Source organism: Monodon monoceros, unplaced genomic scaffold (assembly GCF_005190385.1).
Source record: "Monodon monoceros isolate NGI ecotype Baffin Bay Population unplaced genomic scaffold, NGI_Narwhal_1 Super_Scaffold_7, whole genome shotgun sequence".
In the NCBI taxonomy this organism is placed as follows: Eukaryota; Metazoa; Chordata; class Mammalia; order Artiodactyla; family Monodontidae; genus Monodon; species Monodon monoceros.
The window spans coordinates 107495375-107508561 of record NW_021703784.1 but is presented as its reverse complement, the minus strand read 5'-3'; the positions used below and the strand labels follow the sequence as shown (position 1 = coordinate 107508561).

General features: G+C 48.8%; 1 protein-coding gene across 1 annotated transcript; it reads left to right on the top strand.

Annotated features, from left to right (window-relative positions):
* Positions 1-25: 25 nt before the first annotated feature.
* On the top strand, positions 26-11012 carry PSMD13 (proteasome 26S subunit, non-ATPase 13). Its single transcript, XM_029207476.1, has 13 exons — positions 26-206; positions 1858-1936; positions 3821-3855; positions 3939-3994; positions 4226-4269; positions 4455-4541; positions 5498-5669; positions 6652-6731; positions 6812-6937; positions 8475-8537; positions 9125-9205; positions 9390-9506; positions 10068-11012. Exons 1-13 carry the CDS (start codon positions 112-114, stop codon positions 10161-10163), a joined length of 1131 nt encoding a protein of 376 aa, XP_029063309.1. The 5' UTR covers positions 26-111; the 3' UTR covers positions 10164-11012.
* The last annotated feature ends 2175 nt before the right edge of the window (positions 11013-13187 follow it).

Sequence of the window (13187 nt, the reverse complement as noted above, 5' to 3'; positions counted from 1 at the left end):
CCCGGCCTGCCCCGCGCGACGCGGCGCCGGAAGTGAGTGAGCACTTCTGGCAGCCCTACCCCGCGGCCTGGCCATCCCCGCAGTACCGCTGTCCCGGCGTCTTCTCCCGTCATGAAGGACGTACCCGGCTTCTTACAGCAGAGCCAGAGCTCCGGGCCCGGCCAGGCCGCCGTGTGGCACCGTCTGGAGGAGCTCTACACTAAGAAGTGAGCGCCGAGCCAAGGGGACCCGGGCGTTCTGGGATGGGAGAGCGACACGGAGTGGGTACGGGGGAGGCCCGGGACCTTGATGGACTGAGGGCGTTCAGACCCGTGTGGGGAGAGAGGGGACAGGCTAGACCGAGGAGGTGCGCTGAGGAACCCGGAAGGCAGGGCCGACGAGGGAGCGGGGTGACATCCCACAAGGACCGAGGAGGAGAGCCATAGGCTGGGTTTTGGGATCTAGGGTTCACTGCCTTCCAGACCGAGGGGCTGTGACTGAGGCTTCGAAACTCCCCTTCCTTCTGGTCTTACGAAGACGGTTCAGGGCTATGATTTTACCTCTTGATTCCAGTCAAACAAGCAAAACACCCTTTCGGGGTCAGGCTGCCATACATTTTGTATAACAGATACCGGTGTCTTGTCCTTAGCTTTGTCATAGTGGCACTGTAGCTGCAGTTATCTTTCTCGGCAGTCTGGAGCAGATAAACCAGAGGCCAGTGCAGTTTATTTTTTTTTTCCCCTGTTGATTCTGCCTCAGGTTACACGGTGGGGTGCAACCACTTCTCCCCTCTCCCATGGCCCATACTTTTTATTGCATTTCATGTTGGGCTTTGTGCCCCTAGAGAGGTCTCAGTTTTGCTTAGAAACAGGGTGAATTTCAGAACAATTAAATTGTCAGTTGATGAGCAATAACCTCTTTTTAAATGAATCGAATGAGTTGCTGGCATTGGTTTAGTGATGTTCCATAGAAAAATACACCTCTTGTAATACCTCCCTGTTAACAACCCTAGCTTTTAGCATAGTGCCTTTCACATGGATATTCAGTATGTGTTGGTTTTTTTGTTTTTGTTTTTGTTTTGCGGTACGCGGGCCTCTCACTGTTGTGGCCTCTCCCGCTGCGGAGCACAGGCTCCGGACGCGCAGGCTCAGCGGCCATGGCTCACGGGCCCAGCCGCTCCGTGGCATGTGGGATCTTCCCGGACCGGGGCACGAACCCGTGTCCCCTGCATCGTCAGGCGGACTCCCAACCACTGCACCACCAGGGAAGCCCTCAGTATGTGTTTTGATGATGTTCAGCAGCCTTCTGCTATTAGCAATTTTTGAGAGAAAATTCTTAGTTTTTGGCAAATAATTGCATGTGTAGCACTTTGTATTTTTCAGAGCATTTTATTTGCACTCTTAGAAATCAGCCTTTGGTTTCAAGTGTGCTATGTCATTGTTCTAGAGGCTTTCTGTATTAGCTCATTCAGTCCTTCATCCTGTTTAAAGATGAGGAAGCTGAAGCTCAGTTTAAGCTCCTTCCCTGAGATACTCAGCTAATAGGTAGAAGAGCCAGGAGTTCAAATTAGGTATGTATGATTCCAGAGTTCTTGTTTCCAGTCAAGCCTCTCAATAACGCTTTGAGGTAGTCTGGAAAGGTGTTCTCCATTCATAGCTGAGGAAACTGAGTCTTAGAGAGGTTAAGTGATCTCAGGGTGACATAACCACTGAGTAGCAGAGCCAGGGAAAGAACTCAGCTTTAAAACACATCTGCTTTAGCATTCTTGTATTACACAGTAGAGACTGGTTAGTATTTGTTATTTGATAGGACCATCAAGGGTGAAGATGTCTGTGACTGACGCTAGGTTATAGGTCTTAAGAGCCTTGTGTTTTTCAGGTTGTGGCATCAGCTGACACTTCAGGTGCTTGACTTTGTGCAGGACCCATGCTTTGCCCAAGGAGATGGTCTCATTAAGGTAAATGATTTGCCATGCTAGGTCAGAGTATATAACTGTGTTCAAGTACTTTTTAAAATAATAGGTGGGCTTTACGATAATAATATATATATATATATATATATATATATATAAGCCTGTTCAGCCACCACTTTTTGTCAGGTGCTGTTTGTTCTGAGTGCTTTACACATTTACTCATTCACTTGTAACAGCATTGGGAGATAAGTACTACTGCTGTCCTATTTCTGTCCTATTTTTTTTTTTTTTATGTAGAGGCAGACACCAAGAGATTAAGTGACTTGCCATAGATCACAGCTAATAAGTGACAGAAGAGGATTCAAACACAGACATTCTGGCTTCTTCTAAAATCCCAACCTAAAATGCTCTCTCTTAGCATGCCCCTGTATCTTATTGTTTATAGATTTTTTTTTTTAATTATTTGGCTGCGCTGGGTTTTAGTTGGGGCATGAGGGATCTTCGTTGCCACACGCGAGATCTAGTTGCAGCATGCGGGCTCTTAGTTGTGGCATTCGGGATCTAGTTCCCTGACCAGTGTTCAAACCCGGGCCCCCTGCACTGGGAACGCGGAGTCTCAGCCACTGGACCACCAGGGAAGGTGGACAACTGTTATAACTGCCGTCACTCCTCTTCCCTCTCCCCCACTGGCGCTGCTTGTTTGCCTGAACACTTTGTCCTGGGCAGTGTGGAAGATGTGCTTCGCTGGGGGACGGGAGGCTTGGGGGGGGAATGCCGCTTAGTATCATGCTGCCTCTGTAATAGAGCACTTCTAGAATTTTGTCAACAGAAAAATACACTCTCTGCCCCAGCCTTTCCCAGATTCCCTGACAAACCCACCCCCACCCCAGATTTGTTCACTGGTAGCCTACTCTTTGAAGTCTTTCCTGACATCTCTCCTTGTTGTCTTTCTCTTGGATTCTGGATGAATCAGAGGAACTGATTCATGCATTGGAACTGCAAGCTAGTTCATAATGGTAGCTTGAATTATTTGCCCTGAATACGTTACTTTATATGTGCTCACAGTGAAGCTTACCACTTTGTTATTCCACCATCTGGGCTTCTAAGATTTTCTTGTGGTTTATATCTACCAGTTTGACATTTTACTACTCAAAGGAACTTGTAATCGTCTGTAAGTCTGGAGATTTTGCTGGGCATGCTGTCTTCTGGAATATGTGGGAAAATGATAAATTAGAGCTGTCTTAATATTTGTTCCCTAAGGTTCTGTATCATTGTTATGGATAATTCATAATTGTTCGTCTCTCTTCTTTGGCTTTTTGTCTTTAAATCACTTTCTACTCATAGCAGAATATTTGCAACCTCTCTCATTGGCTGCTCCAGCTATGTGCTTTTTTCTTTGCTTTTTAACTCACAGTGTTGTCACTTATTTGTTTGCAAGTCTCTCTTCTCTACTAGGCCAGAAGCTCCTTAAAAGCTCAGCTTTTGTCTTATACATTCTCTGTCTGTAGTGCCTAGCAAAGGGTCTGAGTAAGTGCTCAAATGTTTGCTGAATGGCCAAGCTATTTGATAATGAGACGTAATTAGCCTGCCACCTTCTGACCTCTGTCAGGTTAGTGAGCCTTTCAGACTGATAGTCTGTTTACTCAGCATACTTTGGAGGACGAATAGAGAAGTTGGTCTTCGGGAGATTCTCACAGGGCAGGGTTCTAATTCCCAAAGACAGAAAAAAAAAAAAAAACCATAGCTTTCTTCAGTAATTGATTGGTGATCATTTATGTGAACTTAATAAGCCCCGATATGGGTCTTCTGTCATTCAGCAAACATTTACGCAATGCCTGCTGCGTGATGGGCATCACGGTAGTGTCTGAAGTTTTGCTTCTGCCGAGTGAAAGACGTCCTGTAATTACTCTCCATGTTTTGGTTCTACAGCTTTATGAAAACTTCATCAGTGAATTTGAACACAGGTAAAACTCTTTTGTCAGTTTTTGTTTTTGAAAATGGATGCATTGATATTTGTTGACACTCAAAGATGTGGTTTTTATTTCAGGGTGAATCCTTTGTCCCTGGTAGAAATCATTCTTCATGTAGTTAGACAGATGACTGGTGAGTCTCACTTTGTTTCATAAAGGAATAGATCCTAATGGTAATTTAAATGATCTTGAAGTATAGGTTATTTGAACTTTTGCATTTCAGTAGAAAATGTAAAATTCTAAGTTTTGTATTTTATGGTCTAAACCTAAAGATTATCCCACCTAAAAATGTCCTGGTTGGTCGAAACTAATCTGTAAAGATACTCTGTTGGTGGTTCTTCTGACTTTGTTCTCTCTTTTCTAGATCCTAATGTGGCTCTTACTTTTCTGGAAAAGACTCGTGAGAAGGTAAATGTGAAGTTTGAGCCAGATCTTTTCAAATATGTTTGACTTATAGTTTGTGTCTGTGCTTACTGTTCACAACTCTAGAGACCAGTGTGTCTCTAGTCCTGCAGGTTAAATCAGTGTACAGATACCTTCCTTGTTAGTCTGCTGCCCACAGTTCTGAGGCTCCCTTGTTTCTGATCCTTTAGGTGAAAAGTAGCGATGAGGCAGTGATCCTATGTAAAACCGCAATTGGAGCTCTAAAATTAAATATCGGGGACCTACAAGTTACAAAGGTGAGATTGCCGCAGTACAGATTTATCGTTGTTTAAAGTTGTAGTGGGCAGAAATCCTATTTTTCTTCTTTATTTATTTTTAAATAATTTTAAATTACAAGAAAGTTGTAAAAATAGCAAAAGAACTCTCCTTTACCCTTACCTCAGACTCCCATTGTTGACATTTTACCACTTTGCCTTGTCGTTCTGTGTGTATGTGGGTTTTTTTTTTTCTTTTCAAAACCACTTAAGAATAAGTTGTTGATACGATGCCTGTTGCCCTTAAACAGAGTTCTCCCCTGTGTGACCACAGCCCGCCCATCCAGCAGGAGCCCACACAGCCTCCTGTGGTCCACAGCACGTGGGTTCTCGCCATTCACCATTGACCCAGCCCTTTCTGCTTCCTAATTATCACTGTTGAAGATTCATGTCTGTGTTTATGCCTTTCTTACTTTCATTTTAGTGTAATTTTGGGGATAGGTGTGAGTATGGATAGCAGACCAACTTCTGTGGTCAGTGCATCATACAGGCACTCCCGACGCTCCATACCTTCAACACTTGGTATTTTCAGGCTGCTCAGTTCTTACTGATCTGTTGAGATGAGATGGTATCTCACTGAAAGTTTACTTTACATTTCTTGAATACTGATTACCACTCTGCTCATGTCTCCACTTCTATAAATTGCCCGTTTTATCTTTTATTTTGCCCATTTTTCTGTGTTGCTTATCTTCTCTTGATTTTTAAGAGTTTTTTACTTAGCCTTGGTCATATTCCCCTATGGGTTGCATGTGCTTTAAATATCTTTTCATAGTCTATAGCTTGTCTTTGTTCTTTTTTCTGCGTTTTGGATGAACTGAAGTTTTCCATTTTAACGTAGTCAAATTAGTCATTTGTGGCTTTTGCTTTTCATCTTGTCATATGTTACTTGAAAAATGTTTCAAGTTACAAAGAAAGGCAATTTCACTTCCTGTGTGTAGGAAACAATTGAAGATGTTGAAGAAATGCTCAATAACCTCCCTGGGGTGACATCCGTTCACAGTCGTTTCTACGACCTCTCCAGTAAATACTATCAAACAATCGGAAACCACGCATCCTACTACAAAGATGCGCTGCGGTTTCTGGGCTGTGTTGACATCAAGGATCTGCCAGGTAACGTGGCCAGAAAGTCCATGTCACACTAGGAGCTCACTCACACGACATAGCAGCTGTGACATGCCTGAGGCAGCCAATCTCAGGAATTATTCAGATGTGTTCATTCCTTTTAGAAGAAAGTCCATGTGGCGGGAAGAGTTGTTTAAGCTTCGTTTCTGCATTGTATTTGTCTTCAGCGTTTAATTCAGGTGAAAATGAGGCTCGCGCCTCGTAGCCCTTTTACTGCCCCTTCTCCAGGTCTCTGTGTTCTCTGAGTCAGAGGCCTCTGTGAGAAGGACAGTGATGCGGGTGCCTTAACCCCTCGCAGGATGGAGGGCACGGTGAGATCCCTGAACCTGGGACTCTTGTCGTAAAAACTGAAATGCTGGACCCAGGGGAATAAATTATGGAATTTTCAAGGGTTTGAGGGTGGAAAGAAAAGTGGCCAGTGACTTTTGGGAAAAGTGCAAAAGGAATATGTGTTTAGAAAAGAAATGTAGCCTATTTCAGCATATTTTAGATGTTTTCCACAATATACTGTTGAAGTAAGGGACCAGCCACTCCTAAAATTGTTAGTACAGTTTCAATTGCTGCATCTCAAGAAAAATGTATTGGAAAAAGCAACTAATGTGTCAAGAGAATAAGGGAACAGAGTTCTAGTCAAAAGAAGCTAAATGTGGTGGCTTGAAGGTAAATAAGAAGTGGTGCTGCTTCCCACGCAGGCGAGGGGATGAGGGGCACACCCGCCAGGCAGCAGACAGGCTGAAAACGTATAGTTCGGTGAAGATAAGCAACGAGTGCCTTTCCCACAAAAGCCATTTATGTGGTTCCAGGTATGATCTAAGTCAATCCAATACTTTAAAAGAGATGGCTAATCGTAGGGCTTTGTAATATAACCATTACACAGAACAGTTTCTTTACATTTTATGTGAGACTTCTAAAGCCAAACGGGACTAATTCTCGTGCCTGGCGTGTAACTGGAGCTGTGTTGTTGCCGTAGTGTCTGAGCAGCAAGAGAGAGCTTTCACGCTGGGACTAGCAGGACTTCTTGGCGAGGGAGTTTTCAACTTTGGGGAGCTGGTAAGTGGGCCTGGGGTGCAGATTCCTTAACACAGGGGACACTGTGACTTTTTGTCAGCTGACCGTCTCCGTCCTCACAGCTCATGCACCCCGTGCTAGAGTCACTGAGGAACACTGACCGGCAGTGGCTGATTGACACCCTCTATGCCTTTAACAGCGGCAATGTAGAGCGATTCCAGACTCTGAAGACCGCCTGGGGCCAGCAGGTCAGTCACAGGCGGGGCTGGCGGAGTTCATCCGTGTGTCCGCTGTCTGTTGAGTGCCTTCCCTCTACACGCCACTTTGCTCTCATTGAGCAGGTGGTTCGGTCGCTGATTAGTTGCTGTGGTAACTCAGTTACTGTGGCAGTGCTCAGGGCCACAAGCAGAGAGAGCTTCCCCTGTGTTGGGTGGAGGGGGTGTGACTGAAAGCTTCCCCAAAGAAGGACTGCTCTGTGTGTGACCTTAGGAATGAGTAGGAATTAGCTAGTGACGAGTATGGAAGAGCATATGCTCAGCAGAGGGAGAGGAAGCTTTCCGCATGTTGGCAAAGTGAGATAGGGCGCGTGGGGCTAGAGCGCGTGAGTGACGAGAGAGTGGGGAGATCATGGGGTGGGGAGGGGACAGGAGCAGAGGTGCGGGGAGTGGGGGGGGGGGGGGTGGGCGGGGGGGGGGGGCGGGGGAGGGAAGGAGCCTGTGTTGAGTGGGAGTCAGTGAGGAGAGCACTTAACAAGGATTTGAAGTTTAACAGTAAGGTTATTCTTTTTAAATGAAATTATTAGAAGCAAATAATTACTAAAATGTTAATGGTGATAGGAATTATGGTTGTGTTATAGTCTTTGTACTTTTCTGGAACTTTCCATCTTCTCAAAGTTCAAGGTGAACTTGTAGGACTCACACATAAGGGCACAGAGTAGATAACAATGGGCTGTGAAGAAAGCAGATGCAGCCAGCCTAACGAGGCCTGTGTGTTGGCGTCTCAGGAAGGTGTGCCACTCAGAAAGAAAGACGGCTGGCACGGAGATGTCAGGAAGAGTCAGAACTTGAGAGGTGCTTGCCAGCAGTATCTGTCCAGGCAGCAAGAGCTCGTTCAGGGGGAGGGGCCCTTTCTGAAGAGCTTGACTTGTCCACAGCTGTAGCAGAAGTGTCGCTGTCAGGGCTGCCCGTGTCGGGGTCTGAGCTACTAAACGTCTGAATCAAGGAAGCCGCTCTCCACTGTTTGGCTCTGTGCTCAGCAAATAGCCTTTAGACACAACTGCAAGGAGATTGTACAGGTTGTGCAGAAGGTGCATTCTGGTTCTCATGACAGTGCCACTTTTCGTGACAAATTAGTAACTTGCTCTTTCAGTTCAGAACAAGTCTCTGGAACTCCAGCGGTGTGTCCCTCAGAGGCCCCATTGACACCCAGCTGACTGAGCAGGCAGTGCACCCAGACCCGCTCAGGCTGGCTGTGCCCTCCCTGCCTTTCCTCGCGAGGAGCCCTTCTGCAGCACCTGCATACACCCTGTGGCCCTGCTCCCTGGTGTTGGTGACAGCAGCACAAATCCTACCTTGTAAACTCCTTGTCTTGGAAAATCCTTAGGCCTTCAACTAAGCACTCTTCTAATGATTTCCTGAGAAAAGTGAAGTTCAGATCCCTTGAAGCAAATAATGAGCCTCAGTGATCTAAAGTGTTTGGACCTGCCCAGTTTCTTTTTGTTCAGTTGACGGCTGTAGAAAGAATTTCAAAGCCAGGTCAGGTAACTGGTACCGTTTCGCTTTGCAGCCTGATTTAGCAGCCAGCGAGGCCCAGCTTCTGAGGAAAATCCAGTTGCTGTGTCTCATGGAGGTAAGCGAGGCCCCGCCCACTTCCAGGCCCTCGGGCGCAGCCTGAGCTGGGCTGCTAGCTCTCCTGTCCCGCACCCTCTCCAGCACCTTTCCTCTTCCTCTGCCACCACTTGCTTTTTTAGTTTGTGTTTGGCTCTCAGCTTAGATGACGCCGCCTCCGAGAGGTATTCCCCGACCACCTGCGCTACGGGAGCTGCCACCTCATTGCGCTTGCCGTTCTTTGCATGCTCATCCGGTTTCCCACAGTAGAATTTAAGCTTCTTGAGAAAAGGGACTTTGTGTTTCTAGTTCCCCATGGAATCCCCAGCTCCAGGTACAGCCCTGGCACATGGCAGCCTCAAGTACTTGTTCAGGAAACGAATAGTGACTCTTGTAGAAAACTACCATAAAGCGTACTTCACATTCTTATCTAGGAATTGAAAGCTTAGTGAGATAAGATATATGACTAATATTAAGAAAGTTTTAGTATGTGTGGTACTGATAAGATCTGTATTTTCAGAGCAAGTATTGACAGACATATCCCTTATCAATCAGTTCTCTGACAATCTTTTTTTGGAAAAATAGTTAATAAACAAAAATTTTTTTCAGATGACTTTCACACGACCTGCCAATCACAGACAACTCACTTTTGAAGAAATTGCCAAAAGTGCTAAAATCACCGTGAACGAGGTAAAAAGTTCTTAGACTCGGGATGGTGCAGCAGCAAAGCTGCTCCTCGGGGGCGGTCAGGACTCCTGTGTGAGATCACAGAAAGAAACTGCTCCTCGTTCCCCTCGTGTTTCACAGCCGGCGGGGTCCGCAGGTACGTGCCTGTGGGCACCAGGGTGTCTTACACGACCCCCTCTCTGCACAGGTGGAGTTGCTGGTGATGAAGGCCCTCTCGGTGGGGCTGGTGAAAGGCAGTATTGACGAGGTGGATAAGAGGGTTCACATGACCTGGGTGCAGCCCCGCGTGTTGGATTTGCAACAGGTGATGTGCTTGAAATACATAGTTCAGCTTTGCGGGTGTTTTGGGTTGTATCTGTGCTGCCTTAGTTTCATTTGGATGGAAGCCATTTAGGAAGAAAGCATTATTAGACAGGAGATTTTGGAGAATGAATTACTGCTCTAGGGACTAAGGGCTTTTCAAAGAACCTAATTGAATGCAAGCTTGAGATTTGAGCCCTGCATTTAAAGCGTATCGTGAGAACAGTGCTGGTTGTGCTGTCTTTTAATCTTTAATTTGGTGCTCTGATCAAATACTTTCCTGGTTCCGTGATTTGAGCTCATATCCATCTTATTTATATTTGCTGGAAATTTAATCCTGTGGATTTCCTCTATTCTTGCCTGTTTTGTTTCACGCAAGTTTTTCCTCATGTCCTTCTGATAAGAATTGGCTGGGATAATCCCATCTCACACACCCTGCTTTCCCAGCTCTGATGTCCTTTTTATTAATGCTGCCCGAAAGGATTAGCTGGAAATTTAGGACTGCCCCATCAGGTGCTGTGATTCCCAAGGGCCTTAACACACGTGTGTCCTGGTTTGCCCTCAGATCAAGGGGATGAAGGACCGCCTGGAGTTCTGGTGCACCGACGTGAAGAGCATGGAGATGCTGGTGGAACACCAGGCCCACGACATCCTCACCTAGTCTCCCCTGCCCTGACTTGTATGGAGAGGTGTTTCACGGCTGATAAAACTGGCAGCTGAGAAGACCTGCCTTTAATTGGGGGTGGGGGTGGGATTCAGTTTGGAGTAGGGACTGTTGTTCTTGCTGTGAAGACTGTCACAGAGCACTGTCATCGATGGGGGTGCCCAGCCACAGGCAGACGCCTCCTTTGTGGCTGTCACCATAGCCTGCAGTGGGGAGGAGCCGCCAGGCTCAGTGATGAGGTAGCAGGAGTGTGGGCCCCCCGCCCCCGGAGTCACAAGGGGTAGCCCTAGTGTGCAGGGGGCCACTCCAGGGTTGGCCTCCATTACATCACCTGTGTGAACATGTTTTCCAGCGTGGTTTGAGAATGTTTCTATAACTAATGCCTTGCTCTGTCCTTTTCGTGGTTCTGTTTCCTTAGGCTTAGCGTCCAGGTCAAGCCTATGCCTAAAGTGATTAAAAAGCAGGAGATGGAACCTAGGGAGGGCTTGGTGGGGATTTGGCCTTGGTTTTCCTCACCGTCTGCTCTGAGGAAAGGGCATCCCTGCCCACACAGGGCACAGGGCAGAGCCAGAGCAGAGGGCGGTGGGCACAGCAGCCAAGGAAGCGAGTCCTGCCTTTATTGTTGCTCAGAGAGACATGGTGTCTATTCCTTCTGACAGGTGTCTACCCCATTGCCACCTAGTTGGCAGCTTCTGTGGCCTGAGTGCCCGGGTGCTGACAGGAACCAGCCTGCAGACAGCCGGGTGCTGGGCGTCGGGGCGGGCGGTGCGGGGTGGAGATGCACATACACGAAGAATCACCAAGGAAACGTTAGGAGGAAGGATGGTTTAATCCGATCTTCCAGTCTGTGCCTGGAGCGGTGACCGTGAAGCCTTCATTCTATGGAGCTCTTCTTGTAGCTCTCCAGGTGGTACATGACCCAGCCCGCGGGGATCAGGAAGCCGAGGAACATCACAGAGAGCCCGATGGCCTGCTCCTGGGTTGAGAAAACGCGTGAGTCCACTAGGCCCAGGCTGACTGCCTCTGAACCTGGGGCCTAACCAGAGCAGGGTGGAGAGCTAGACAGGCTGCCCTGGACCCTCGGCCCAGCCGTGTTCATGCCGTCTGCCCCAGACAGACTTACCGGGTGTCAGGTGGAGAGACCTGCGAGGTGTGAGCAGTGACCCCTGCGGTCATGAGGGAGGACAGCCTACTGGGCTCCAGTCTGTAGGTGGGGCCTCTCATCACAGCCCCACCCCTGCCCAAGAGCCTGGCCTGTGCCTGTGCCTTGAACTCCTTCCCACCAGGCATTACGTGCACCCTCCCTTCCGGTCACCTGCGGACTGCGTGTCAGGCATGTGTTAAGTTGCTGAGTGGCGGTCCTGTTTGAAAGCCTGGGTGGGATTCCCTGTGTGTGTGTGTGTGTGTGTGTGTGTGTGTGTGTGTGTGTGTGCGCGCGCGCGTACACATGCATGCATGTGTTCAGAGGCCGTCCCACCCGGCACCCTGTGTTCTTTCTCAGTGACTGCACCCTCAGAGCCAGGCTCTGAAGCGCCAGCTATATTTCACCTTCATTGTTTCTTCCTGAAACAGCCTGGACCAGTCGCCCCACCCCTCCCCCAAGTGAATCAGACACCAGGTTGGAGACCAATCCTTCCTTTTGACTTTCACTCCCAGAGGTTTCAGAGCGACGTTTCCGGAACAGGGACAGTTAGGCTGTGTTCAGTCCTAGTCCTATGACCTTGGGCAGATGACCTTCGAGACCTTGGTTTGTTTATGCTTAAAATAGAGATAGTTGTTGACTCTCCTGGAGCTCCAGGGTCACAGATTTGCATTTTCACCTGTACTCTCACAGACCCTCAAACCAGCCCACTCTTCCCCTTTAACGGGTTGTAAACGAGCTGCACTGAGCGCCCTCCAAGCCCAGCCGTCAGCACCACTGTTTGCCAGACGGCAAGTAGGGGCCTGAGAACAGAGAGCCTCCCACCCCCCAACTGACTCTGCAGGCTGCCTTGGGAGTCTGGCCTGCAGGTGATGGCTGCAGGGACCCCTTTCTTGGACTTGGGACACTGTTGCTGCCAAGGGACTGAGACCTAGCACCAGGATCCCCTCTACAAGCAGGCCTGAGAGGACACCCCTCTCCCCTCTGTGTCCTGCCCCAAACCCACCTCATCCTGAGAACATCTCAGGACTGCCCACTCCCCCTGCCCAGGTCAGGCCACCCCCCCCACCCCCGCCTCCCATGCCCCACTGCCTTGGCGGGACCTACCGTTGGAGAAGTGGGTGTTCTGGCCGGCTTGTCAGAGATGTGTGCCTTGGGGACCACCCAGCCCCCCAGGGGTGCTTTCAGCAGCCTGACGGCGGGAGCCAACCTCAGCATGCTTGCGGGGCCGAGCTCCTCCCTAGCCCAGTGAAGTCCCGGTGTGCGCTTGGCGTGGCCTCTGCTCACTTGCTTGTTGGGGCTTTTTATAGCTCAAGGAGGCAGCCGCAGCTGTCCACTCCCGTCACAGGGCTTGGCAGGAGACCTGCTTGGAACTGGGAGAGAAGGGGCCTCAGGCCAGCAGCCTCCAGGCCCAATCCCTGCTGTGGCCCCTCTCCACCCGATGCTGGTGCCTTAGCCTGGGAGCCCTTCCCTCATGTTTTCATGTGTTTTCAAGTCATGCAGGCCCTGATCAAACGATGTCTCCTCAGACATGTCTTGTTTTAGCTGGCGTGTCAGCCCCACAAGGTCAGGGACTGGTGTGCTCACCACGGAGTCTTTGGGGCCTAGATCAGGTTTTCAACGTTGGATGGATGGATGGATGGACGGATTGACAGGTGGGCAGCTAGGAGGCTGAGTGGTGTCGGGGCTCTATGCCAGGCATTGGGTTAGACTGGAGGAATGCAGAGTCGAATCAGACATGACAGGAGACTGCGGGATCACACTCCACCGTCAGAATGACTAAGAGGTTATCGGTGAAAGTGATAAAGGCCACATCCCAGAGCGTGCTCCTCAGCTGTCTCCAGACCAGATCAGCGTCGGGGCGAGCCCAGGAGCCAAGC